Source organism: Neolamprologus multifasciatus, chromosome 23, assembly GCF_963576455.1.
Source record: "Neolamprologus multifasciatus chromosome 23, fNeoMul1.2, whole genome shotgun sequence".
Classification (NCBI taxonomy): Eukaryota; Metazoa; Chordata; class Actinopteri; order Cichliformes; family Cichlidae; genus Neolamprologus; species Neolamprologus multifasciatus.
Genome location: NC_140460.1, coordinates 22,696,359 through 22,720,645, shown reverse-complemented (window position 1 = coordinate 22,720,645; position 24,287 = coordinate 22,696,359). Strand labels below are relative to the sequence as shown.

The 24,287-nt window shown below is 41.1% G+C and overlaps 1 protein-coding gene across 5 annotated transcripts; it reads right to left on the bottom strand.

Moving 5' to 3' along the window:
- Positions 1–2,233: 2,233 nt before the first annotated feature.
- LOC146491544 (ly6/PLAUR domain-containing protein 1-like) lies at positions 2,234–23,668 on the bottom strand. 5 transcript variants are annotated; one of them, XM_085152026.1, is made up of 5 exons: positions 23,561–23,668; positions 11,322–11,456; positions 10,935–10,997; positions 7,856–8,116; positions 2,234–5,435 (listed from the first exon to the last, which is right to left on the bottom strand). In XM_085152026.1, exons 1-4 carry the CDS (start codon positions 23,580–23,582, stop codon positions 7,881–7,883), a joined length of 456 nt encoding a protein of 151 aa, XP_085008152.1. In that variant the 5' UTR covers positions 23,583–23,668; the 3' UTR covers positions 2,234–5,435; positions 7,856–7,880. The 5 variants fall into 5 exon arrangements, with proteins under 5 accessions (XP_085008152.1, XP_085008151.1, XP_085008155.1 ...); XM_085152025.1 differs by lacking the exon at positions 23,561–23,668 and adding an exon at positions 14,569–15,145; XM_085152029.1 differs by lacking the exon at positions 23,561–23,668 and adding an exon at positions 13,758–14,561.
- Between the last annotated feature and the right edge of the window lie 619 nt (positions 23,669–24,287).

The window sequence follows — 24,287 nt, the reverse complement described above, 5'->3', positions numbered from 1 at the left end:
TTAATTTAGAATGCAAAGGAAAAGAAAAATATGTTTTTGCAAGGTTAAACAGGCATGTGGAAGATAATCCCACAACCCAAGTGCACTGCCTAATGTCCAAAATGCCCTACATTTTTATTAATAGTCTGTTTTTGTCCTGCTTCGGTGGTATTTCCTGCAATGCATTTATAACACACGCTGCAACTCTTCCTGGAAGTCTTTCCACAGGTTCAATGTTTATGGGAGTTATTGAGCGTTCCTTCAGAAGCACATTTGTGAGGTCAGATACTGATGTTGGACGAGAAGGCTTGGCTCACAGTCTCCACTCTAGTTCATCCCATAGGTGTTCTGTTGGGTTGAGGTCAAGTTCATCCACACCAAAATCTCTCCTCCATGTCTTTATGGACCTTTCTTTGTGCACTGGTGTGCAGTCATGTTGTAACAGGAAGACTCCATCCCCAAACTGTTCCCATAAAGTTGGGAGAAAAGGTCTTCACAACTCTCCAATGTAAAGCTTGGATATATAGAAGCCGTAAATAACCATGGCATAGAAACCCATTCAGTCAAGCTCTCTATCCACCGTTCTTGAGTTAATCTGAAGGCGACATGAAGTTTGGAGGTCTATAACACTGTGCTGACCCCACTCTGCACTCTTATAGTGTGTCATTCAGAGCTTCATATTTTTGTGTGTCACTCTTTTGAATACTAGAGGGCACCACTGCTCACGTTTTCAAGGCCTTCCACCCTGAGAGTGCGTCACTCACTGGAATCACACAAAGAGCAGCTTCTGCACCTTTTAAACAGCCTCCGTTAAATGCAGGGATTTAAAAATAAATAAATTTTCTTCTACTTGGCCCTCTTTGATTCAGCTGCTTCTCTCTGCTGAGGTGCAGAGTGTATTTAACACTCGTCCGATGCTTGTTAACGTCCTCACAGCCACAGATTAATCTCCCCCTTTGCGCTAAATTGTGTTTATTGGCCCCACTTAGTGGAATGGAGATTTGTGTTTGTGCTCTAAAGTGGATTGGAGGGAAGCAGTTTGTGTCAGCTTGACTGCCAAGTCATCAGATTCAGGATCATTATTGGCTCTACCCACTTTCCAGGGCTGACAGTGTAGACAGTGCAATCTGTTAATAGAGTCTTGTCTTAATTTAAGGCCCACAGCTGGGCTTTGATTCGCTGGTTGCAGCTAATGGAATTTAAGGAGGTTGGACAAACTGATGGAGGGTTGCTTTCATTTAGTTTAACTATGTGTACAGTATCTGAGGCTAATTGACCCTCTGGAGCTTTTCTGATCTCGCTGTCCTCTCTTGTCCTGCGATCTGTGCCTCCCACACCAGAACTGATCATTTCCTTCTCATTTCCAGACAACAGTAAACAAAAGTAGATGAGTTGAGGTCCCTCGTCAGCTTGAGTATTTCCGCTGCCAGAGTCATACTGTGACTGCGTCATTAGAGCAAGGCAGAGGAGGGCCTTATTATTTTTAATAATCTCCTGTTTTTTGCTGCTTCTTATCCCCCAGAGGTCTGCAGTCGGCACTTCCCCTCTATGATCGTCAGCCCTGACTCCCTCGCCCTCCTCCGTATTCATGCTTAATGATGCTCAGTCATACAGGCGCGCCCTCACACTGCAGGACTCTCACTGATGACAGGCACAAAGTTTAAATTGCAGCAGCAACACGGACACACACACACACACACACACACAAAACTGAGGTTTAACCTCCCCTAATGTGAGTAACGTCGCCGCGTTCATGATGGCTCCAACAAGCCGACGGTTGTCTTTTCATCGCTTTGCCAAAAATTATTGCACGTTTCTCTCTATAGTCTGCAGGACTCATCGAGTGGGAGCTGCTCTATTGTGTCTCAAACAATGCACCGCTGCATTGTCAGGCGTATAATTGAAAACGGTTACTTGGAAACACTGTTATGGCTCTTACAAGTCAATCATCCATTACTGGTGACGCTTATCATCGCAGCCACAACTGGGCTGTCAAAAGTCTTCAAAACGGTCAGGAAAGAAACTGGAAAAGTAGCTCACGAGGCAGCGTTTAGCACACATGAAGTCACAGCTTAGGGGTGTTCCCACCTGACAGCTGCTCCTTAATAAATTAAATCATCATTTAAACACTGCATTTTGTATTTACACAGGTTATCTTTTATATTAACATGTCCTTGATGATTTGAAACATTTAGGTGCAACAACTATGCAAAAAGAAGAAGAAGAAAGACCCCAAAACTAAGAAATCAGGAAGGGGGCAAACTGATTTTCACAGCAGTGTATTTAAAATGATACACTGAGGAGGAAAACTGTTTTTCCCAGAAAAAAAATGAATCTGTAGACACATGAGCTGCGAATTTCAAAGACTGAGCTACCAGAGAAACAGCCACTCGAAGACAGAGGTGTAAAACAGGCTGTTCATTCTGATAAAGTCCTCTGTGTGATATAACACTTTTATCACGTTTACACTGTTGGCAGTCTTTCTATCAACTGCAGATTCACATAACAAGACTGTGCTTCCTCCTTAATAACGATAAGTGAAAGCAGGCTGCAAACTGTCTGAAATAAACGTCTTGATGCATGCTCAATCCTCCATGTTCATCTGGACGTAGTGTGGCGGTAAATTTACAGCAATATTCTGTTAAGGGGCTTAATTTGTTTCTAATTACTGCAAAGGAAGAAAAAGAATCTGTGTTCAAAGGAATTTTTTCAACAAATCAACTTTAATTAAGCAGTAACCTCTGTAAGTCGGAGCACAGAAGGTCAGTAGATATATCATAAATAAAAATGTATGGTTAAAGGAATCCATTCATTGTTGATTTCTAAGGGAACATCTACACAGGCATACATTCAGTAACCATCACTCCTGTGTTGCAGTTGCCCCCTGTGTTACCAAATGTAAGTTTATCATGTTATAAATGCTGACTGGTCATTAGAGAACTCCTTTTCCAATTATGGTAGCAGAGCAGAAAATGGTGCTTGATCTAATAGTACTGGCTAAACTAATAAGAGTTGAGGGTCCGAGGTTGCCTTGATGAGCAGAGGTGAGGCCGTGCTGCCAAGAACGCAGACCTTTCTTTTACTTTATATTGTTTAGTTTCAGTTTGGTTTTTCCTAGTTTCAGTGTTAGTTTTAGTTGTTTTTTGTTGCTCATGAACACAACTGATCATGGTCACGTTCTCAAGTTCAAGCTGAGCATCAGAAACTGTTGTGATTTCCCACACAACCATCTGTTTTACGCAGAATGTCTTGTTGTTGGAAGAGGTCAAAAGAGAATGACCATACTGCATCCAGCTGACAGGAAGGGAACGGCAACTCAAATAACCATTCGTTTCAACCAAGTTATGCAGAAGAGCATCTCAACAGCAGCAGAAGACCACGCCGGGTGCAGCTCCTGTCAGGTAAGATCAGGAAGTTGAGGCTACAATTCACACGGGCTCGCCAAAATTTATCAAAAGAAGATTAGAAAAATGTCGCATGGGCTGGTGAGTCTTGATTTCTGCTGCAACATTCACACGGTAGGGTCAAAATTAGGTGTGAACAACATGAAAACATGGATCAGCCTGCTTTGTATCAATTCAGTCTGCTGGTGGTGTAATAGTGTGGGGGATTGGTTTTTAGAAAGAGTATAAAGTGGCCAATGAAAGCATTTGTAATGTGTGTGACATTTGTCTGGGGCAGATTTGATAGGTTCAGACTAGCAATTACAATGCAAACACTTGACGACATGCGGACATGCTGGTCTCGATAAATGTCCAGACTGTCTCGGTGCTTGTTGGACGAATTTGACCACACTGACGAAGACTAAAGCCGAGGACGTTTCCCTATCCATAGATTATAAATTTTAGTTTGTTTTATAAGCACACAATATTGTTTCTGTTTGTTTTTATTGTTATTTCACTTAAATACAATTTCTAATCACCTGTTTTTAGCTTCTAGTGTCGTTTTAATGAATTATTATTGCTTTGGTCAGAAGTCCTGCAATTTCTTGACAATTTCCCCGCCTTAAATTGTCTTAATTACTTAGACCAAGAAGTTTCCAACAGAGTTATTATTAAATGTTTAATATTTTGCGCTCCATTATCTGTTAAACTTCTTAGTTTTCAAACAGAAAGTGAACGAGCTCTTAGAGTGAAATCACGACGTCTTGCTGCTTAACGGCAGTTTTTCTGCAACATTTATTTACATCACATATCAGCAGAATACAGTGTTACTCTTCACAGAAGATCAATAAAAAGACAAAAGTTTATCAGATGGCCCGTCTCTGACACAGCTTTTTCAAATCTAGAAATAATAAACTCAAGTATGCCTTTCCTCTTGACGTTCTTGAACTGCAGTTTCTTGTCCTCCGCTCTCCTCAGGACCGTTAAAACCTTCACGTGTGGCATTAAAATACAGCGCCGGAGTGTCTGCATCGCCGTCCACAGCACATTCACCACAGAATAAATACGATACGGTACAGATAGCCAAACAAATATCCGTGATAAGAATAAATAGGCAAACAGATCATTTAGAGGCAAATATAAATGCAGAAATTTTCTAAAATGCTCATCTGAACACTGAAATATGAGAATCAAATCAGGTTTCAGTTATGAAATTTGTTTTACAGCATGCAGAGAGAACCATGATTTTGGGGCCATGAAGGATACTTAAAGGGAAATATGACAGAGATCACCTGAAGCAAGTCTCGAGTGAGAATTTTATTTGTACTTATATTTTTTTCTTATTATTCTGCACTATGTAATATGAAGGTTATGAGACAATTTAATAGATCATTTTACACAGGAATATTAATGCCTACTAATAGTGTTTTATATCGCATAAGCAACCCTATGATTGAGAACGCAGAAACAAAGAGAAATGACGGTTGATAGTGGAGAATAAGCATAAATGTGAAAGGAAGATGCAAGAGACCTGGGAAACCTTCAACTTGTTGCCTCAGTCAAAGTGCAGTCTTCACAGTAACATATGAGAAATAAAACTAAAGTTTGGCTTCGTAAGGTCAAATCTGTGTATCCAGAGCATAAACAGCTACAGCATCAACAGGAAAATGAAACCAGCAGCGTTGTTTCAAACCGTAAGACCAGAAAATGAAAAAGCTCAAAAGTATTATAACCTCCACCAGCACTTTTTTTTTTACAGCATCTAATAACCAGAAAATAACTTGAGACCAGCTTCTTCACATAAACGCTCCACTTCACAAAAAGCCAAAGAGAAAAAAAAACAGAGAAAAGAAAGAAAGAAAGGCGAGAGATGCCTCAGCCGCATCCTCTTCAAACCCGAGCAATCAATGATTCACAAAGCTCTGTATGCTTTCACTTCTCCGGGATTTCAGTGTCACTCTCAGCGGTTACGCCATTTTATCAATAACACTGACAGTTTTCTATAAAGCTGAGAAGCTACGAAGCCGATGTGGTGTCCAAATCTCCTCGTAAGGTCCAGACACCGGGATGAACCTGTGGCAACAAAAAGCATATTACATCGTATGTATTCGTTTTAAAAAAAAAAAGAAAAGAAAGAAAGAAAAAACTATCTTAAAACAGTAGCTTTGAAACCATTTCTGTGTGTGTTTAGTCTTTTCACCTTCATGTTAAATATCTCACAGCCAGTGAACTCGACACATACGATCCAACACTCGCTGTTTTGGTTTTCATCCCAACGATGTTGAATTTTGGTTGAAATCAGGGCTTTGTGCACTCCACTCACATTCATTTATTAAAAGATGAGAAAAATAATTTGTTTAGGGCCTCCAAACTGTTGCAAAGCAGGAAAAGCAGTTATCTCTGTAGAGAGCAGCATTAAGATTTCCCTTAGCTAATTTAAGAGTAATAGATTGAGGACATATGCTAATTTTCTTTCTAGTGCATATCAAATGAGATGATTGATACTAGTCTCACATCTGCCCATTACGTTTACAGCCAGATGATAGTTAGCTCAGCTAATCACTGGAAAGAAGGGGAAAACAATCCCCCTCGCTCTGTCTAGAAGACAAGAGTCACCTACCTTCACTTCTAAAACTGTCAAAATGACATAACAAGACTTATTTGTTTAATCTGTTAAAGAAGCACAGTGTCCTTTGTCTCCCAGGTCAGGTTCCTCTCATAGCTTCCAGGTTTTGTGCACAACTAAGATAACCTGTTGTGAGCTATAACTAAAGCAGGGGCGGGCAACTCCATGCCTAGAGGGCCGGTGTCCCTGCAGGTTTTTGAATGAACACAACTGATTTAAATGGCTAAATTACCTCCTCAACATGTCTTGAAGTTCTCCAGAGGCCTGGTAATGAACTAATCATGCGATTCGGGTGTGTTGACCCAGGGTGAGATCTAAAACCTGCAGGACACCGGCCCTCGAGGCCTGGAGTTGCCCACCTCTGAACTAAAGCATTAACTCACACTTGATCAGCTTTACATAAAAGAGGGCCGACAAAAGGTCCTGTACCTAGTTTAGCTTCATCTCTCTGTGGTGAAGCTACAGGCTGAGCTCATAGACTGTATATATAAGTTGGATGGGCCACCATAACATTACCCAGTGATTTGTAGACTATCCATTGAGGCTTTGAGTTTGGTACTTCATCCTTTGCAGTACTGTCCATACCTTTAATCATGCTTAACTCGAAGCCTTGGGCCTCACTTAGGCGGTCACAAGGAAAAACCAACCACATGGAGAGCAGTTGCTGGAGGTTGCTGATTTTTACCAGGAGAAATTGGTAGCAAAGAGGGTGCTGTGCCAAAACTTCCTTGAGATTGCTTTGGCTGCTAGCAGACTGCTGTTGATACCTGTGGTTTACACGGAAGATGCTGACCTGTCTGCAAACACTTACCAACTACTTCCCAATCTTTAGTAAAATTTGAAAAAGATTCAAACCAGACACAGAGAATCTTTGCCTTCAAAGTAAATGTTGTACCTTTTTGATGCAAGCAACACATTAAAAAGGAGATACCTTTATTTGGTCACTGCATTTCTAGTTTGCATTGCATTATTTGTAGTTTTCCCACTGTTTGATTTGTTTGCAGATAAGTCGGTGTCTCTCATGCCAGCCACTGACAACCCTGGCAAACGGCTAGTGAGTAAAGCAATCAAAAGGAGACCTCTTTGAATGCTACCAACAAAAGCAATCATGATCTCACTGGTTGAGGAATACAGATTCGTCCCTTGGCACCGGTGGTTGCCAGATGGTTGCAGACTGGTCTCTAGCCCTGTGTAACTGTGGCTTTAATAAAACTGAAATGATAGAGTGTCATAAAAAGTACGTTTTACTGAAAAGAAACAAACCAAAGCTCTTTTTTTCGGGGGGGGGGGGGGGGGGGTCATGCTTTGAGCATGTGTACATCTAATTTAAAGGTACTCGGGGGACTGGCTTCCTTTTGCAGTGACCTTCAAGTGGCCATTCAAGGAACTGGGGTTTTTGTTACTTACGCTTTATTTTAGAAGTAGAAGTTCAGCAGCAATAGATCACTGGCTCGGCAGTAGGGAATATCCCTGTTTATATCACCTATTTATGGAAAAATATACTCTGCATGAATGATGGATGCACTTTCCTTGTGTGCAAGGTGAGAGCAAAGCAAAAGTGTCTGAAACATGCATTTTTTTAATGGCCCCCACGGGGAAATTTGTAAAAACCTTTTGGTTTTTGCAGAAATCTGTGGATAAATGTCTCTTGGCCCTGACTTGAGTAATTACTGTCATGTTTGATAAGCCCAGTGCCTAAGTCATTTTGGGTCACACTGATTTAAAAAAAAACAAACATTAAATCTACCGTCATATTATCCCCTCGCTTATGTGGTTTTAACACCATGCTTTCTTTTACAACCTTGACTTTAATTCTGATTGGAAAGGTAAATTCTTTTAAATGGTTTAGACAGAAAACAAACTGTACAGCGAAGTTGTGGCGGGAACATCATCTACGTCAGTAGGAGGAGCAGCAGTGTGAGCAGGAAAAGAAGAAGAGGCCGGTTCGTCTGCAGGGTGGTCGTTGCCGCCGAGTTGGTGGGACGCTTCCTCTTGGGGCCGTTGCAGAGTGGGGTGTTGCAGCAAGAGATGCAGACTGAATTCAACCTGCCGGTGCAGAACTGCTGGTAGCCAGAGGAGGCGATGAGGCAAGCCCCCGAGGATGCACACGATTTCCGATAATGTATCCCTGAAAAAAATAATCAAGAGCTCTCTAAATGTTTCCAGTGTTCAAACAGAAAATAGTAAAAATAGTAAAAGAGATGCCAGTAGTTGGAAATGCATTTAACAAAAGTTGCAAAGAAACGTGGATTCATTGTCCCTGCTGTAATAAGATTGCTTAGACTCAACTTATAAGAGCTGCAGTACTTTATTGCACTATTTGGACTTTGAAAGTACTGATTTCCTGTCTCCTTTTATTAACTAACGTTGTGCAGTGAGGGACAATTTGTTTCTGCGATGTGTTGGAAAAATGCTTTTTATTCACTCTGCACTTTCTGACTTCTTTATCAAGTAACATTTCTCTATCTGGTACCTATTGCTGTTATTTGTTATGTTTTTCTACGGTATGCTTCATATAGGAAGCATTTTGTCATCTATGTGGTATTGTTACTGTATTATTCATGTGGTTGTTTCTGTTGTCTGCAAATGAAACATTCCTTTGCTGGACAATAAAAAAGTGTGGATTAAATCAAATTCAGATAAATTCAATTTCTGCAGCAGGAAGTTCCTTTAAGTGGAAAGGCAAGAAAAATGTGCATCTTAGCATTTTTCCCCTTGATAGTGCTTGTTTGGTATGTGGTAATAAGGCACATGTTTCTACAGAACTGCTTCTCTGTCTGTCAAGGCAAAGCCTAAAATTACTATCTGAGGCAATGCTATGAGGGATCAATATTTTACTCAAGGACACCATGCAAGGCTATTTTGTTGCAAGCACTGAACCTATAAACTTCCAATTATAAGACACTTCATCAAGCCATGTGCTGTCTGAGATTTGACAACTAATAGGAAAAATCTGATAAGCCAATCAATGATAACTTTGTTATCTGAAGGGACTTTTGCAGGTAGCTGCAAACATAATATTGACAGTCTGTAAAAATAAAGAATATTTTTACTTCAAATACTAGGCTAGCAAACATGTTAGGGAAAGCTAATGCACAATACCGTGTAAAGATGGCTGGAGTAGTTGAAAAATAAACATTCCCAAATTTAGTAAAAATTGAGCAAAAACCAGATTACAGTCACTAATGTTGGTTAATTTCTGATTTGCATAATATCAGAAATTAAACTGATATTAATATATATATAATAACATAATTGTTAAGGCAGGAAAAACATTTACACAATAAAATGATAATTAATGATGTGCTTTAGCCTTGGATTAATTATATTAATATCAGTACTACAACAGAAAATTTTTCTTTTTTTAAAAAAATCGAGCTATATGTAAACACCAAAATCCAACAAAGAACAGGTTACTGTTGACAGTTTTAGCTCAGATTCTAATGAGAGCTTGTGCATTTTGCACAAGCTCCCACTCGGATCTTTAAATAAGAGTGAACAAGGCAAACTGATAGCTAATGACTGTTTGGGCCTTAGAAGCAATGTTACAAAAATATGTTTGATACTAGGTTAATTAATATCTAGATTAAATAAAAATACATTTATTACATGGAAGAAATTGAACTAAAGGAACAGAACTGAATAAAACTGAAAAAGTTTTTTTCCCAACACTATAATAGAAAATAGGAGAACTAGCCGTTGTTTGTGCACATTTTTTGATTATGTTAGCTGGGGATGCTAAAGTGTAAACGTTCTCAAAATGTAATGAAAATCACGTTAATAATTTCTGTTTAGAAACTGAGAGCACCTTGGATGAAATCTTTCACAGCTCTTTAAATAAGATTTAACTCAACAACCTTAAAGTTAATGATGAGCTTTGGTCTTTGAAGAAATGCTTTGCTAATACGTTTCATACTTGGCTATGCTAGTTAGCCAAACAGATGTTAGCAGATAAATACACAGATAAATATTTTATGGAAGCTTGATTTTGCTACTGAATTTTAATTATTTAGTTTTGCCATCAATAAATTAAAATGTTAGATAGAATCTCAAAAAATATAACTTGAAATTTCGAATTAGATATTAGAAGTCCAAATTTTGAGATAGCTCAAAATAATATTCTGGTGGACAAAACAAATTAAACTTCCTACCTTATACTGCTCTGGATGTGAAATAAAAGTTTAAACGCTACAACCGTATTGTGGTTGTATCCACTTTTCCTTTTATTATTTCATATTTATACATTTTTAGACAATAAATGGAGGTTTGTTAATCATTTTTTGCATTTTCTACCACATGACCCCTAGTAGGTTTCCTAGTTTGGGATTTTAAAAAATTGTCCCATCTCTTTTCCAAACTGTCAGTTTTTTTTTCACTCTATAGACTGAGTTATTTTATTTCCTGTAAGGCGGCACAAAACTAATCTAATCTTATGTCAGTGGCAGCTGAATGAAAGCCTCTTGTCTTTGACAAATGAGCTGAATGAAGTAGTTTCAGTCGGCTGGGGTTTCGGATCAGCAAAAACAACATCACAATACAAATAAGGCTTTTTTAAAAGCGAGCCTGCAAATAAAAGCAATGGATGGGAACGTTTATGTAGGTTTACAACTGGAACATTTTTACACACTGTACCACAGCGCAGTGTTCCCTCTGTGATACCGAGTCCTACACCAGAGTCAGCCTACACATCAGTCAGTGCTTCTCTTTTCCTTCAAAGCAGAGCAAAGGAACTAAATTACAGATAACAATGTCTATTTCACTGAAAATCACAGGAGATTGCTCTTTTGGACCAGTCAATAAGACACAACGATTAACAGGTATTTTGGGATGGAAGAAGTTGGGTATCCTTGGGTACTTTCTTTTTTGTCACTAATGACAGAGAAAATTACACACATCTGCAAACATCACAGTTAATTTAAAGAGTTGTTTATGTAGGCTCCACTTACGTGACTCGAAAATAAAAGTCATGCTACGACCAAAACGAGCGTAGTCAATTACGGCAGCCTCACCTAAATGGCAGAGAAGAAAACTTAAGAAGTCACGTTCTCTCTGAGTGATGTGTTTTCAGTTTCATCTCTGGTTTCCAGACGGTCACCTTCCTTCTTTCTACTGATAAACAGAAACTCTATCTTTGTACTTTTGGCTGGCTCAGACTTTGCATTAATCCCAGTCTCTCAACCTTTATGGACTCTGTTCTGGAGCGCGTAAAGGAATGAGAAAACCAAGAAAGACATTCCTCCATCAAGCATACATAATTCTGTAATCTCTGTAATGTTGGGGCCTCTACTGAGGCATTGCCAGACTTCATGAGCTAACAACGAGAAGCGGCTTACCATCAGATTTGACCAGCACCTCCTTCTGGCACATGTCCTGTACGTTGACGGTACAGTTGACGATGTACTCTGGTGTGGAGCAGTCATTGTGCTTCATCTCCTCACACTGGTAGCACTGAATCTGAAGGGTATCTCCTGCCACACAGAGTGGAAGCAGAAATTTTCAGTTATTGCAGGACTTTTTTTGATTCCCGCCCTACAGAGTTCTTCACGTGGATAATCAATCCTCCCGTCACAGCTTGATAAGCAAAACAATGCGTTTAACATTTGTTTTTTTGTCAAATGTCAAAAACGCAGAGCTTAAAAAGGTGGCTAGATTTTTTTTATCTTGTGAAGAAAATGAGAAAGATAGGTCTAGCCACTGTTTCCAAGAGGTTTGCAAACTCAAGATTAGCAGCAGGTGGAATCTTAGCTTCCTGAGAGATTGGAGCCATTCTGAATAAACTTTGATATTACTTATTGATACGTTAAAGACTTAAAAATATGCCCATAAGCTGCATTCTTCTATTATGCACCACTGAGTGATAATGAATGATGCTCTGTGATTAATGTGACTGTGCAAAGCTATGAAATTTCACGCAATATGATTTTTTAAATTTTCCAATCATTACCTAGAACTTGAATCTAGCGTTTGAGTCCATCAAACAATCAGAAAAAATGTTTACTGAGGTCGTAAACCGAGGAGAGTGTGTACAATCCTTGCCTGCTTTTAAACTCATTCTTAGTCCCAGTTTAACTTAACGAGTGTCTACAGCCACCTGTAAAACACGGTGGAGGCTCTGTCATGGTTTGGGGCAGCGTTTCAGCCAGTGGTGTTGGAGATCTTGTCAAAATGAATACATTTTGAACACAGAAAACTACCGTCAGATTTTGATCCACCATGCAAAACCATCTAGAAAGTGTCAAATTGGCAACAGCTACATTTATTTGATTGACTGGCCTCTCCAGAGCCTGGACCTCAGTGACTCAGACAACAGGGTTTTTCACACCTCCCCCTCCTCTCAGTGGCGTTATGCACCATAGCAACTGGCCACCACAGGTGTGTGGTGATGTCACCCTTTCTCCCTCACTGTAAACCTCATCATGGCTGATCCTGTGGGTGTGAACGGGCTTCAGCCTGTCCTCTTCAAACAGCAGCTTTAAAGCAAGTCAGGATAGCCGTTATTCGTCATATGAACAGCACAGGTGACGACTGATGAAGTTTGCCAGACTTTTCTCAAGTTTGAAGCTGCTCTTCACAGGACTATTTTTCTTGGATTATTGATAATTGTTCACAGTATCTGTGAATCGGGGCTGTGTGTTTATTGCCTCCCCTGTGTTCTCTCAGAGTCGAGCGATAGATGCTTGTACAGATTTTAGCACATATACCATTTGTTCAACGGTATATTTGCTCCAAACATGACTAATGGCGCTCCACGAGAGCGCACTGTCATCTTTTTATCTCCCGCTGGGTGTTTTGACTTTACACCTACAAGCAGATGGACAGTGACAAGGTCTCCTGACTGCACGAAGCACATAAAAGCACATGTTTTTCTTTGCTCTCTTTTATTGGATGTCTCGAGTGTCAGCAGAGAGGTTATAAATTCACACAGAATAAGCCGTAAAGAAAACACATCAGCAAAGCTCAGAGTGGCTGTTCTTAATTCCCTGGTAACCCGTGGATTTTATAGCTGATAAAACTCCATTTACAACACAAAGCTGCCGTGCTAAATGTAATCTGCCAGTGCACAGATGACCCATCTGCATCCTCATCCCCTGAGGTACTAAAACCAGAGTCCAGATTGCTACTGCAACCTCTTGTAAACATACAAAATGCACTTTTATGTGGGTTTTTGCCAATTTCATCAACCGCTTCTTTTAACTTACCAGCAGGGGCACCTGCAGACCCCACAGGAGCTGTTCAAAGACCTACTCGGTCCTCATTTTTCAAATAAATCATTCTCTTCTTTGCATGTTCTCTGTGGAACTTTAAAAGATCAGCTCTAATTTAAAAGGTGGACTGGACTCCGTCAGTCATCGCAGATGCAGCAGACATATTTCTCTTGCAGTCATCAAGGTAAATCATGAGGATTAATTTGAAATAAATATATTCAGCCTTTATTAACTTTTATACTGTATGAGAAAAAAAAGGAGCCCAGAAATCACAAAAATATTTATTCTTCTCCTATTGCCAGAAAACGTGAGATGCCTCATGCCATGAAGAGATCTGCACAAACCGTGAGGCGAAAAGAAAGTGAGTGTAAGTAAACATATGAATTAGACATCACAGTGCCCACAATGACGTTGTAGTCCTGTTTAAGTGACTGCTATGGTTGAAAATCAGATGATCTACAGACTCAGTGCCACCTTTCTGCATCATAACTAAAAGCAAAGTCTATAAATTTATATAATCAAATCTCAGCATTTTTCATCAGATCACTGCGTATGCTCACTTACTGCTCCGTGCCAGGATATCTTAATCAGAGCAGCTCAAAAATCCATCCCTGCAGAAACGCCTGCCCTAAACATCCCACTCAAGCTTAAAGAGATCACTGGTGCGATCATTTAAATGGCAGCAAGCATTCACCTCCAACTTTAAAGGTCCTCATATCATATCCACCACCACAACACCACCCTAATACATTTAAACCAAGCAAAACCTGCAGACTCCTGAAACCAGGACACCAGAGCAGCATCCAGCTCCCGAGCTCTGCTCATCACTTCTAGAAAACTGCTCCAAATCCCCCGTTTTCTTAGTTCCGCTACAGAAAACAGAAGCTGATAAGAAAAACAAACCACATCCTTTTTGCTGCTTCTATATCGCCATCCTCTTAACTCCAATCACCTGACGCACTTCGGAACAACTAAATACTATCGGCGCGATGTGGCAGAAAGTCATGCAGCAGCGGGAACAAGCGGCTCGCACTTTTAAAGGGCGTCATTGGCGTGGATCGGTGTTACTATCGTTCCCACTTTGCTCCAAAATGAGCTCGGGGTGTGTGAGGTGTGGGGTGGGGAGGGGAGCACTCCTTCTCCAAAACCATAAATCCTGCTTGCTATTTCTCCACTTATCTAAAAACATCTGGAAAGCTTCTCTTTTTTATTCTTTATCTATTGGCACAAAGACGAGTCTCCAAAATGTTACACCGGCTTTAAAGTAAAGTTCATCTCGACTGGCTCTAAACGAAGTCTGCATTTCCTTTCTGTGCGTGGACATGACTTCTATCTTCATACGAGACCACTGCGGTCTCCCCAAAGTTGCACTTACCCGTATCGAGGAGGACTCCGAGCAAAGTCGCGAAAACGAGCAGACGCATTCTCTCCCAAATGATGCTCGGAGGGGAAACATGAGACCAAGAGAAGAAGAATGGGGGGACAAACACGCGTGGACTCCCTCAGGTTGTTATAAGACAAGGAGGTCGACCCGCCGCAGAGGCAGCCCGGACTCGGATCCGCTCATCCTCCCGGCTGACTGAAGTGACAGCGAAGAAAAAGAGAGAAAAGAGAGAGAGGGGAGGAGAAGTAGTAGAAGAAGAAGCTCCTGCCCGCAAAGTGCGCGTCTCCTCTCCACGCAGCGCGACTGGAGACAGATCCGGGGCGCAGAAATCGTAAAGCGCATTCACGTGACTGGAGCGCACAGTTGGCGTTTCCATTTCTCATCCTGTGCCCGCGCACTAATTGCGCATCATTACTTGTTATCCTCTCACCGCGACTCTTTCTCGGCGCTGGCGTGTGGATTTGGATAACAAATAAAATCCCCCGTGCGCAAAACTTGGATTGGCGCGTTTTGGTGCTTCCTAACAGCTCGCCAGAATATTTCAGTGGATGGAGTCCGTAGCCCCCGCAAAGGGAGACACTTTCCCCTCGTCTGCTTTTAAAATCTTTCGGTCATGTCAGACTCTCAGTGGCCTGGATCACATAAAACACGCACGCGGCGTGTATGTTTTTTAATGGCGTAAATAGTCTGCGTGCAGACGCACATTTTAATATCAATTAATGTAACAGAGTCAGCTCTAAGGTGGGGTGGAGGGCCACGGTGCGTTTACTATTACTGGTATTCACGCCATTTAATGACGTATCATGTGATCACTTTACTTTGGAAAATAAAAGATGTAATGTGAACATTTTTATCTGCGCGCGCGTGTGTCACTGAATGCATTTAATTCCGTTTTATTTATATCGCACCAAACAATCACTTTACACTGTGAAGTAAAGACCCTACACTAATAGATTGATTTATCTATTGATAATTGATAAGAGACAATATTATCAAGTAATCAGGTATAATGAAATAACACTCAGACACTTGTAACAGTTCAACGTGCACGGGTGGGAGCTCAAGTGAGGCCCACACCCTGGAGCAGTTTTCTGGCTTTATTTATACACAGCATGAAACATACAAGAAAGGAAGTAACATTCCCTAGCCAAACAGGCAGGTGTGAGATCTCGGAATTTATGTTCAAAAAAGGTTATGTTCTTACAAGGTCATTTCTTACTCTTTGGGTGGCGGTTTCCTGTGAGATAATGTGAGAGCAAAACAAGTCTTTTTAAGGCAAAGTGTAGACAGTTGTGCAAGTGGTTAAGTAAAAACAGAAATATGAACACTCTTAGCTTTAGTATATCAGCAATAATGATTAATAAAATGTCTTAATAATAAAAATCTTCTAACATCCCCTCTTGTTGTTCAAATTTCTGTAATAACAGCATTGCTATTGGTTCAATTCATAACCTCTTGCCTAAACATTTTCGGTCAGAACGTCATTGAGCAATCCTGGGTTCAATTAGACTTCAACATCATCACATGAATCCTTTTCCAAAACATCTTCCATTTGAGGCAGTGTTACATAAGCATTGATAGAGGTCATCACTATGTTTGATACCATTTTCTTCAGACAGGGTATTACACATGTTGTGAAAACACATAAAAGTAAAAGTAAAATTCCAACAAAAACAAGTCCTTTAATCAGTAGGGACTTCCAAGAACCACTTAGCAACCATGTGAGCCAATCTTCAGTGCTTGTGACATAGTCTTGTTGCTGAGCGTCCTTAATCTTTCTCAAAGCGTTCAGAGCGTCAGTCATGTTTTTGTTGTGGTTGATACTTTACGTGAGTGAAGTCAGTTGCTTGGCTCTTCTGGTTTTACAGGTTAGATTGATCTCCTGTTTTTCTACCGGGCAGGTGGGGCCAGGTGGCTGTTTTCGCTGTGTCTTCAGTGGAGACCAGGAACACCCGGGCTTCCGGTGAGATGACTAAGAGCGAGAAGGTCAAGGGCGGGCGGGTTAGGCCCAATCAGCCCTTCCTCCACTCCTAGATCACCTTGGCCTGGGGGAACCGGCGTCTAGTCAGTTGGTGCGTTCTGCACTTTCTTTGTGTGGCTCTGATGAATCCACGAGGGTCGTTCTGCTATTTTGCATGCAGTTGGGGTCGTCAGCAGCACCTGATAGGGGCCCTCCCACCTCGGTGAACTCCAATTTTTCCTGTGGAGTACTTTAATCAGGATCCAATCGCCTGGTTTCAACCTGGAAGAGACTGGAGAAGAATCACTCGGCAGTTGGTTGTTTAGCACAATCTCTTTGTTTTCAAGCAGTTTAGTCATCCATTCAGCTAGGGTGGTTTCCCTTACTGATTTGTCTATTGGCTCGCTTGTGATCGGCAGTGGAAATGGTCTGCCATGAATGATTTCAAAAGGTGTGAGCTTCTGAGAGCCTTGCGTCAGTCTCATCCACATTTTTACTAGGCCTACACACTCGGGCCATGGCCTTCCTGTTTCTTCCATGCATTTTCTTAATCTTTGTTTTATTGTACCGTTAGTTCTTTCCACTAGTCCGGCACTTTGTGGATGGTATGCACAGTGATGTTTGATGCTAAATCCTAAGGCTTCAGAGACCTTGCTAATTATGTCATTTACAAAATGTGTTCCATTGTCACTCCGTATCAGGCTAGGGATGCCATATGTGGGTATGAAATGATTGCATAAGCATTTTGCTACTGAAATTGCATCTGCTCTTTTTACTGGATAGATTTCTGGCCATTTTGAAAATACATCTATAATTACTAGAGCATATTTCGAATTTTGGCATTCATTCAATTCGATAAAGTCCATGTGGATTGTATGGAATGGGTGAGGTGGTGTGGGAAAATGACCTCTTTTGGGTCTGAGATTTCCCTGTGCATTGTGTTTTTGGCAAATCATGCATGTTCTGATAAATTCTTTTGCTGAATTTTCGAAATTTTGAGTGTAGAAGTGTTTAGAGAGAATATCTATCATCCCTCCTGTTGACACGTGCGTCGAGCCATGTGTCACTAATGCTGCTGTCTTGTGTAGAGATTTTGGCAATATTGGTTTGCCATTACAGGTCATTAAGTCATTTTTCAGTTGTGCGCCACATTTTAACCACTTCTTTTGTTCTGCAGTGGGTGCGGCTTTCTGTTCATCTTTCAGTACATCAAGTGGTATTAACTCTGTGGTTTCAGACATTAAGGTTTCTATTGGCTGATGTGCTGCCTTTTTTGCAGCTATGTCTGCAAAGTTGTTGCCTTTAGTAATTTCAGAGTCATCTTTTTGGTGTGCAGCACATTTGCATAATGCCAGCTTCTTTGGCAGAGTTATAACTTCTAGTAGTTGTTTTAAAAGATTTCCGTGTTGCACAGGGTTACCGGTAGAAGTAACCATACCTCTGTTTTGCCAGATTTTTGCAAAATGATGTACTGCTGCAAAAACATATTGGCTGTCTGTGTATATGTTTATCTTTTGTCCCTCATGTAGTTGACATGCTCTGATGACAGCCGTCAGTTCAGCTGTTTGAGCAGAGTGTGAGGAAGTTAGTGGTTTAGCTTCTAAAACCTTGTCAGCTGTGGTTACTGTATAGCCCACACAGTTTCTCCCCAAACTATTTTTGGATGCTGAGCCATCTACAAAAATGTTAGTGAAGGTCAGTTGCGGTGTGCTATGAATGTCAGCTCGTGGTTTCGTTTCCTCATCTAATTTTTGCATGCAACAGTGTTTTTCTCCGTCTGCTGAAGTGGGGAGAAGTGTGCTTGGGTTTAGTTGTCCACACTTCTCAATTGTAATGTGTGACTGTGATAGCAGAATGCCTACATATGAGAGCTGTCTTGCATGTGTAAGATAAGACAAGTTTGCTTGCAGTAAGATGGAGGTTACAGCATGGGGAACTTTGATAATTAATTTATGACCGAGAACAATGTCGGCAGACTTTTTTACTGCCTCTGCTGCGGCTGCACATGACTGTATGCACGTAGGCAAGCCTGAAGCAACTGAGTCTAATTTACACGAGTAAAAGGCGAGTGGTCGTTGTTTTTCCCCAAATGCTTGTGTTAGAACGGCCTTCATATAGCCTGCACCTCCATCTACATGCAAATAAAATAATTTGTCATAGTCTGGCAAGGCTAAGACTGTGCGTGTTTGTAGGGCAAGTTTCAAATCATTAAATGCTTTTTCTGCTTCTGGTGTCCATTCTATTTTATCTTTCAGTGCTAGATTTTTTCCATAAATTAAGTTTTGCAAAGGTTGAGCTAACAGAGCATATTCAGGTATCCAGCATCTGCAAAAGTTGCAGAGACCTAAATAACTCATCATCTGTTGCTTTGTGAGCGGTTTTGGAGCATTCTGTACTGCTAGTTTCCTGCTGTCTAACAGTGTTCTTCCCTCCCTTGTGAGCTTGTGGCCAAGGTATGTGACCTCTGAGCTCCACAGTTGTAATTTGTGCTGTGAGACTTTGTGGCCTTGTTCAGCTAAATGTTGTAATACTGTTATTGTGTTCGCTTTGCAGTCTGCCTGTGTGTTTCCCGTGATCAGTATGTCATCTACGTACAGGAGAAACTGTCCTGGGGCAGGGAGAGTGCAAAGCGACATAGATTTCCTTAAAGCTTCTGCATACAGGGTGGGGCTGTTCTGGAAACCCTGAGGTAACCTTGTATATGTATACTTCTGATTATCAAAGGTGAAACCGAACAGAGCCTGTGAGTCAGAATGTAGCGGTACAGAGAAGAATGCATTTGATAGGTCTATAACCGAAAACCATTGCTCTTTTGGTGTTACTTGATTTAGGATTGTGTGTGGATTTGCTACCACAGGTGGGATTTGTTCTGTTACGTCATTTATTGCTCTGAGGTCATGTACTAGGCGATACTTTCCTGTGTTTGCTTTTTTCACTGGAAAGATCGGAGTGTTACAGGTCACTTTGGTTGTTTTTACTAAAATGCCTGCTTTCTCCATATCTGCAATTACTGGCCTGATGCCTGCCTTTGCTTCTGCTGTTAAAGGATATTGTGGTTTGACTGGCCTGTAGGTTGTGGTGGTTTTTACTACAACGGGATCTGCTCCTTTAATTAATCCTACATCTGTAGGTCCTACGGACCACAGTGTTGTGGGCAGTTGTTGTAGTTCTGGGTGTAATTCTAATGAGAGTTCATGTCAGTTCTCACTATCTTCCTGCACGTATACATTAGTGCTGTCAATCATGTGGGTGGCTGGGTGGGTAGTGAGTACCCACCCTAATGTGTATCTCATGCATCCTGTTCTGCGACCTTGAAGCCATCCCTCATGTGTTTCTTCAGTTTTTTCATATCTGTCCCTTTCAACTTGAGCGAGAACGCGGCCTAAATCTTTCCACTCAGTGCTGTCATTGTGTGCTACTGATACATGTGGTTTAGGCATCCTGTTCACTCGTTGCACTATTTCTGGCTGAAGTACAGAGCAGACTGCATTACCACTTTGAGTGACATATAGGTGCTGCAATGTAAGCATTTGTGGGCCCAGTTTATGCACCTGTAAGTCATACATGGGGTCATGACCTGGGCTTTGTTTGAACCTCAGTGTGTTGTGATACTCTGTGTAGCTCTGCCGTGTTGAGTGGGTTCGCAGATATTGATTTGCTATGTGTTGCAAAGGTTCTAGTGAGGGCAGGTCTAATGTCCAGTAGTAGTGCGGCTCTCCCTGCCCTTCACACACATTAATCTGACAGTCAGTGAGGTTTTGCTCTTCATTCAACATTAACTTAGCATACATGCCTTCTGGCCCTGGCAATACACCTATTTGCAGTTTTCCTAAGGAGTCTCTCCCTAGAAGGTTAACTGGGCAGGATGGGTCATATATACATTGATTTTTGCAGCTGCGTCCACTGTCTGTATGTACTAACAGTAGGCTCTCTGTTAAAGACTTAATGCTGGTGTGCCCTGATGCTGATTTTACTATCATGGTGTTACTGGAGTATTTCAGATTCGGTGGTTTTTGATTTAACACAGTTTTACATGCGCCTGTGTCACATAGCATAGTCATAGGTTCGTTGTTTACATGAATAATTACTGTGGGTTTATGTTCAGAGCCTAAAAGTAATTGTTGTATGTTATAGATTTCAGTTTCATCCTCAATGTTTTGTTCAGCTTCAGTATTTTGCTCTAGTCACATACTTTCTCTGTCACTATGATTCTCTTTTTTGTTTCTGCAGTCTCGTGCAAAATGTCCTTCTTTTCCACAATTATAACAACGGTTGTCTCTGTCATTTCTGTGCTTCCTGTTACCTTTGTAACCTCTGCTTTTCTGTCCCTTTCCTCTGTGTTGTCCTTGACCCTGTCCTCTGTATTTACCAGAAAATGCTATGACACCTGTGTCGGGATCTACAGTGAAAACACCTCCTTTTTCCTTCTTTTTCAGCACTCTAGTTGCATGCTCTGCATATTGTAGGGCGTCTGCTAGATTTCCTGTGTTTATTGTCACCCAGTGCTTTTCGACATGGGCTCTGACTGCGGGACGGAGACCATTTAGAAATGCATTTTTTAACTGCTGTTGGTAAGGTCTTTCAGGGCGGTCTTCATAATCTAGGCCTGAATGTTGTCGGAAAACCGGGCGTAGCCGATCGAGGAAGTCTGATGGTGTTTCGGCTTCCTTTTGTTTTACTTCTCCTATTTTGGAATAATCTGCTCTGGGGGCTAAACGAACCCTAATTCGGTCATATAAGTCTGTCAAAGTGTTCATTAAATCTAGGGAATCTGGGCCAAGAGGTCTTCCTTGGTCATCTGCACCTGTAAAACCGTCTTTCACTGTCCCCATTCTCAATCCTAGCAGGTCTTGCACTACTTGAAGCATTTCATGACCGTTTAGGCCCCATTGAGTTCTAATTAGTTCCACTGCGTCTCTCCACTGTTGAAAGCCTTCATTTAAAGATGGAACATCTTTTTCGACATTTTGTCTGTCAGCTTGGGTCCATGGTCTAAAAGCATACACAAATGGGTTTATATCTCTTTCTGCGTTCTCACCACCTATCAACTGTCCATATCTGGGATTAGGCGCAGCTATCATTGGAAAAATTCCAGAGGGTCCTGGAGGATCTACAATACCTCCCATGTCCCTGCCTGACGGGTCTTTCCCTATGTCTTCCTGTGGGTTTCTTGTCATACAGTTTAATGCACTTCGGGCTTGGGCATAAGGATTAGGATTAGGTTGACTAGTGAAGGGATTTTTTGATTGTGGCTCTGGTGCTGACGGTGCTGGTACATAAAGTGGCGGCTGTAGGCTTTGTAATGTTGTTTCCTTTTTCTTTTTTCTTTTTTCACTACGTCTGTCTTCCTCCTCTTTCCATGCTTTGAAATATTTTAACTCTTGAGTACGTTTTATTTTCTTTTTAGGACTTTTTGCATTGTTTAATTCTGCTTGGAGGGTCTCCTTTAAAGTTATCACTGCAGAGGGATTACATTTTCCCTCCCACGCAGGGCATTTAAACTTTTTTGGATTCCTCCATCTGTTTGCACTAATTTGTCCGGCGCCTGGACATTTTTTCTCTAACCACTGCTCGTCAGCAGTGAGTTTTGTTGATTTATTACCCATTTTCACTAATTTGTTTTAAATGTTTTATGTTTAGGTACCTTGAAAATTACAGCTTTTTAACTTTTACACACACAAACAGCCGTGGTGCTTTCTCTGGCACGAGGGATGAGAGAGGTTATTAACACAGCCTTCTACTTTCAAGCTACCCTTGAAAGCGGTGTTAATTTTATGTGATGAAGCACAACCTTTTTCTCGTCCCACCAGTACGTGAGCACCAGTCGGCAAACAATACGGTGGAATAGTTCAGCCTCCCTATTGTGCTGTAAAATGTAACTTATTCCACCAACAAAACAATAAAATAGAAATATTTCGCGCGTTTAAAGGTTTTTATTATGACGCTTTTCCCTCTAAAATAGCTACCAACCCTCTTTCAGGCGAGCATTTACATTTAGAGTTTCCTATAATAGCTACCAGTCCTCTCTTAGGACGAGCATTTACATTGTAGGAGCTTCCTATAATAGCTACCAGTCCTCTCTTAGAACGAGCGTTTACTTGTAGGAGCAGCGTCAACTCTTATTCGAATTTTTCGCAAGATGTGGGTGAGTGTTAAATATTCACCTGATTTATTTCGTGGTTGTTTAGGTCTGCTCCATCAACCCCCAACGTCGTGGACCACTTTATAAGAACGCTGGCCAGAAATCGAATTATAGCGTCTCTGGTCTTTATCCTCTGCCTGGAGAGGAGCTGTCGACAGACTTCAGCGCGGGCTTCTCACGACGTCAGGACTTGATGAAGGTTTCCTAGTGGAGCATGAAAAAGAAAATAATCAATGTCCAATCCGGCTCGAAGGACCATTAAAAATGATAAGAGACAATATTATCAAGTAATCAGGTATAATGAAATAACACTCAGACACTTGTAACAGTTCAACGTGCACGGGTGGGAGCTCAAGTGAGGCCCACACCCTGGAGCAGTTTTCTGGCTTTATTTATACACAGCATGAAACATACAAGAAAGGAAGTAACATTCCCTAGCCAAACAGGCAGGTGTGAGATCTCGGAATTTATGTTCAAAAAAGGTTATGTTCTTACAAGGTCATTTCTTACTCTTTGGGTGGCGGTTTCCTGTGAGATAATGTGAGAGCAAAACAAGTCTTTTTAAGGCAAAGTGTAGACAGTTGTGCAAGTGGTTAAGTAAAAACAGAAATATGAACACTCTTAGCTTTAGTATATCAGCAATAATGATTAATAAAATGTCTTAATAATAAAAATCTTCTAACAATAATTATCACTGAATCACTGTAACTGTAACAAAACTGTACCTGCCTGTGTGCACTGAGCTAAACTTTGTTATTTAAGTAACATCTGTCAGTACAAACTACACAGAGCAGAAAAATGTTATCTTTACAATTAAATTAAGTCAGGCAATCCATCTTTTTTTAAAAACTATCATCTAGTTTTGGATTCTAAGTACATACTCAGAGGAGAAGATTGTGCCATCGCTGTTGCTCCAGTGTTTCCCTCCGCTGCAGGTGTTGGGGTCCTGAGCTTATTAATCTGTGCTCAATACACCTGTGAACACCACTGTTGGTGAACATGTGGCTAATTAAGTCATCAACTACTTCATTAGGTCCACCCGTTCAACTGCTCGTTAATGCAAATATCTAATTGGCCAATCACATGGCAGCAACTCCAGGCCCTCAGGCACAGCCTGCGGAGGTTCAAACTGAGCATCAGGATGGAGAAAAAAGGTGATTTAAGTGTGAATGTGTCATGGTTGTCGGTCTGAGTGTTGGGATTTCACCACACAACTATCTTTAGGTTTTACAGAGAATGTGCTGTAAAAGAGACAATATCCAGTGAGCAGCAGTTCTCTCAGTTAGAATTCTTTGTTGTTGACCAGCCTGGTTCAAGCTGGTAAAAACAGGCAATACTAACTAAACTAACCACTTTTTGCAACTGCGGTATGCAGAAGAGCATTTCAACAGGAGCAGAGGGCCACTCCTGACATCAACCAAGAGTCATCTTATTCTTCTTCTCTTAAAACAGGAAACTGAGGCTACAATTCAAATTCACCAAAACTGCACAACAGAAGACTGGAAAAATGTTGCCTGCTCTGATGAGTCTCAATCGCTGCTGCTACCTTCAGATGTTTTCAGAATTTGGCATAGACATTAAAACATGGATCCATCCTGCCTCCTATTA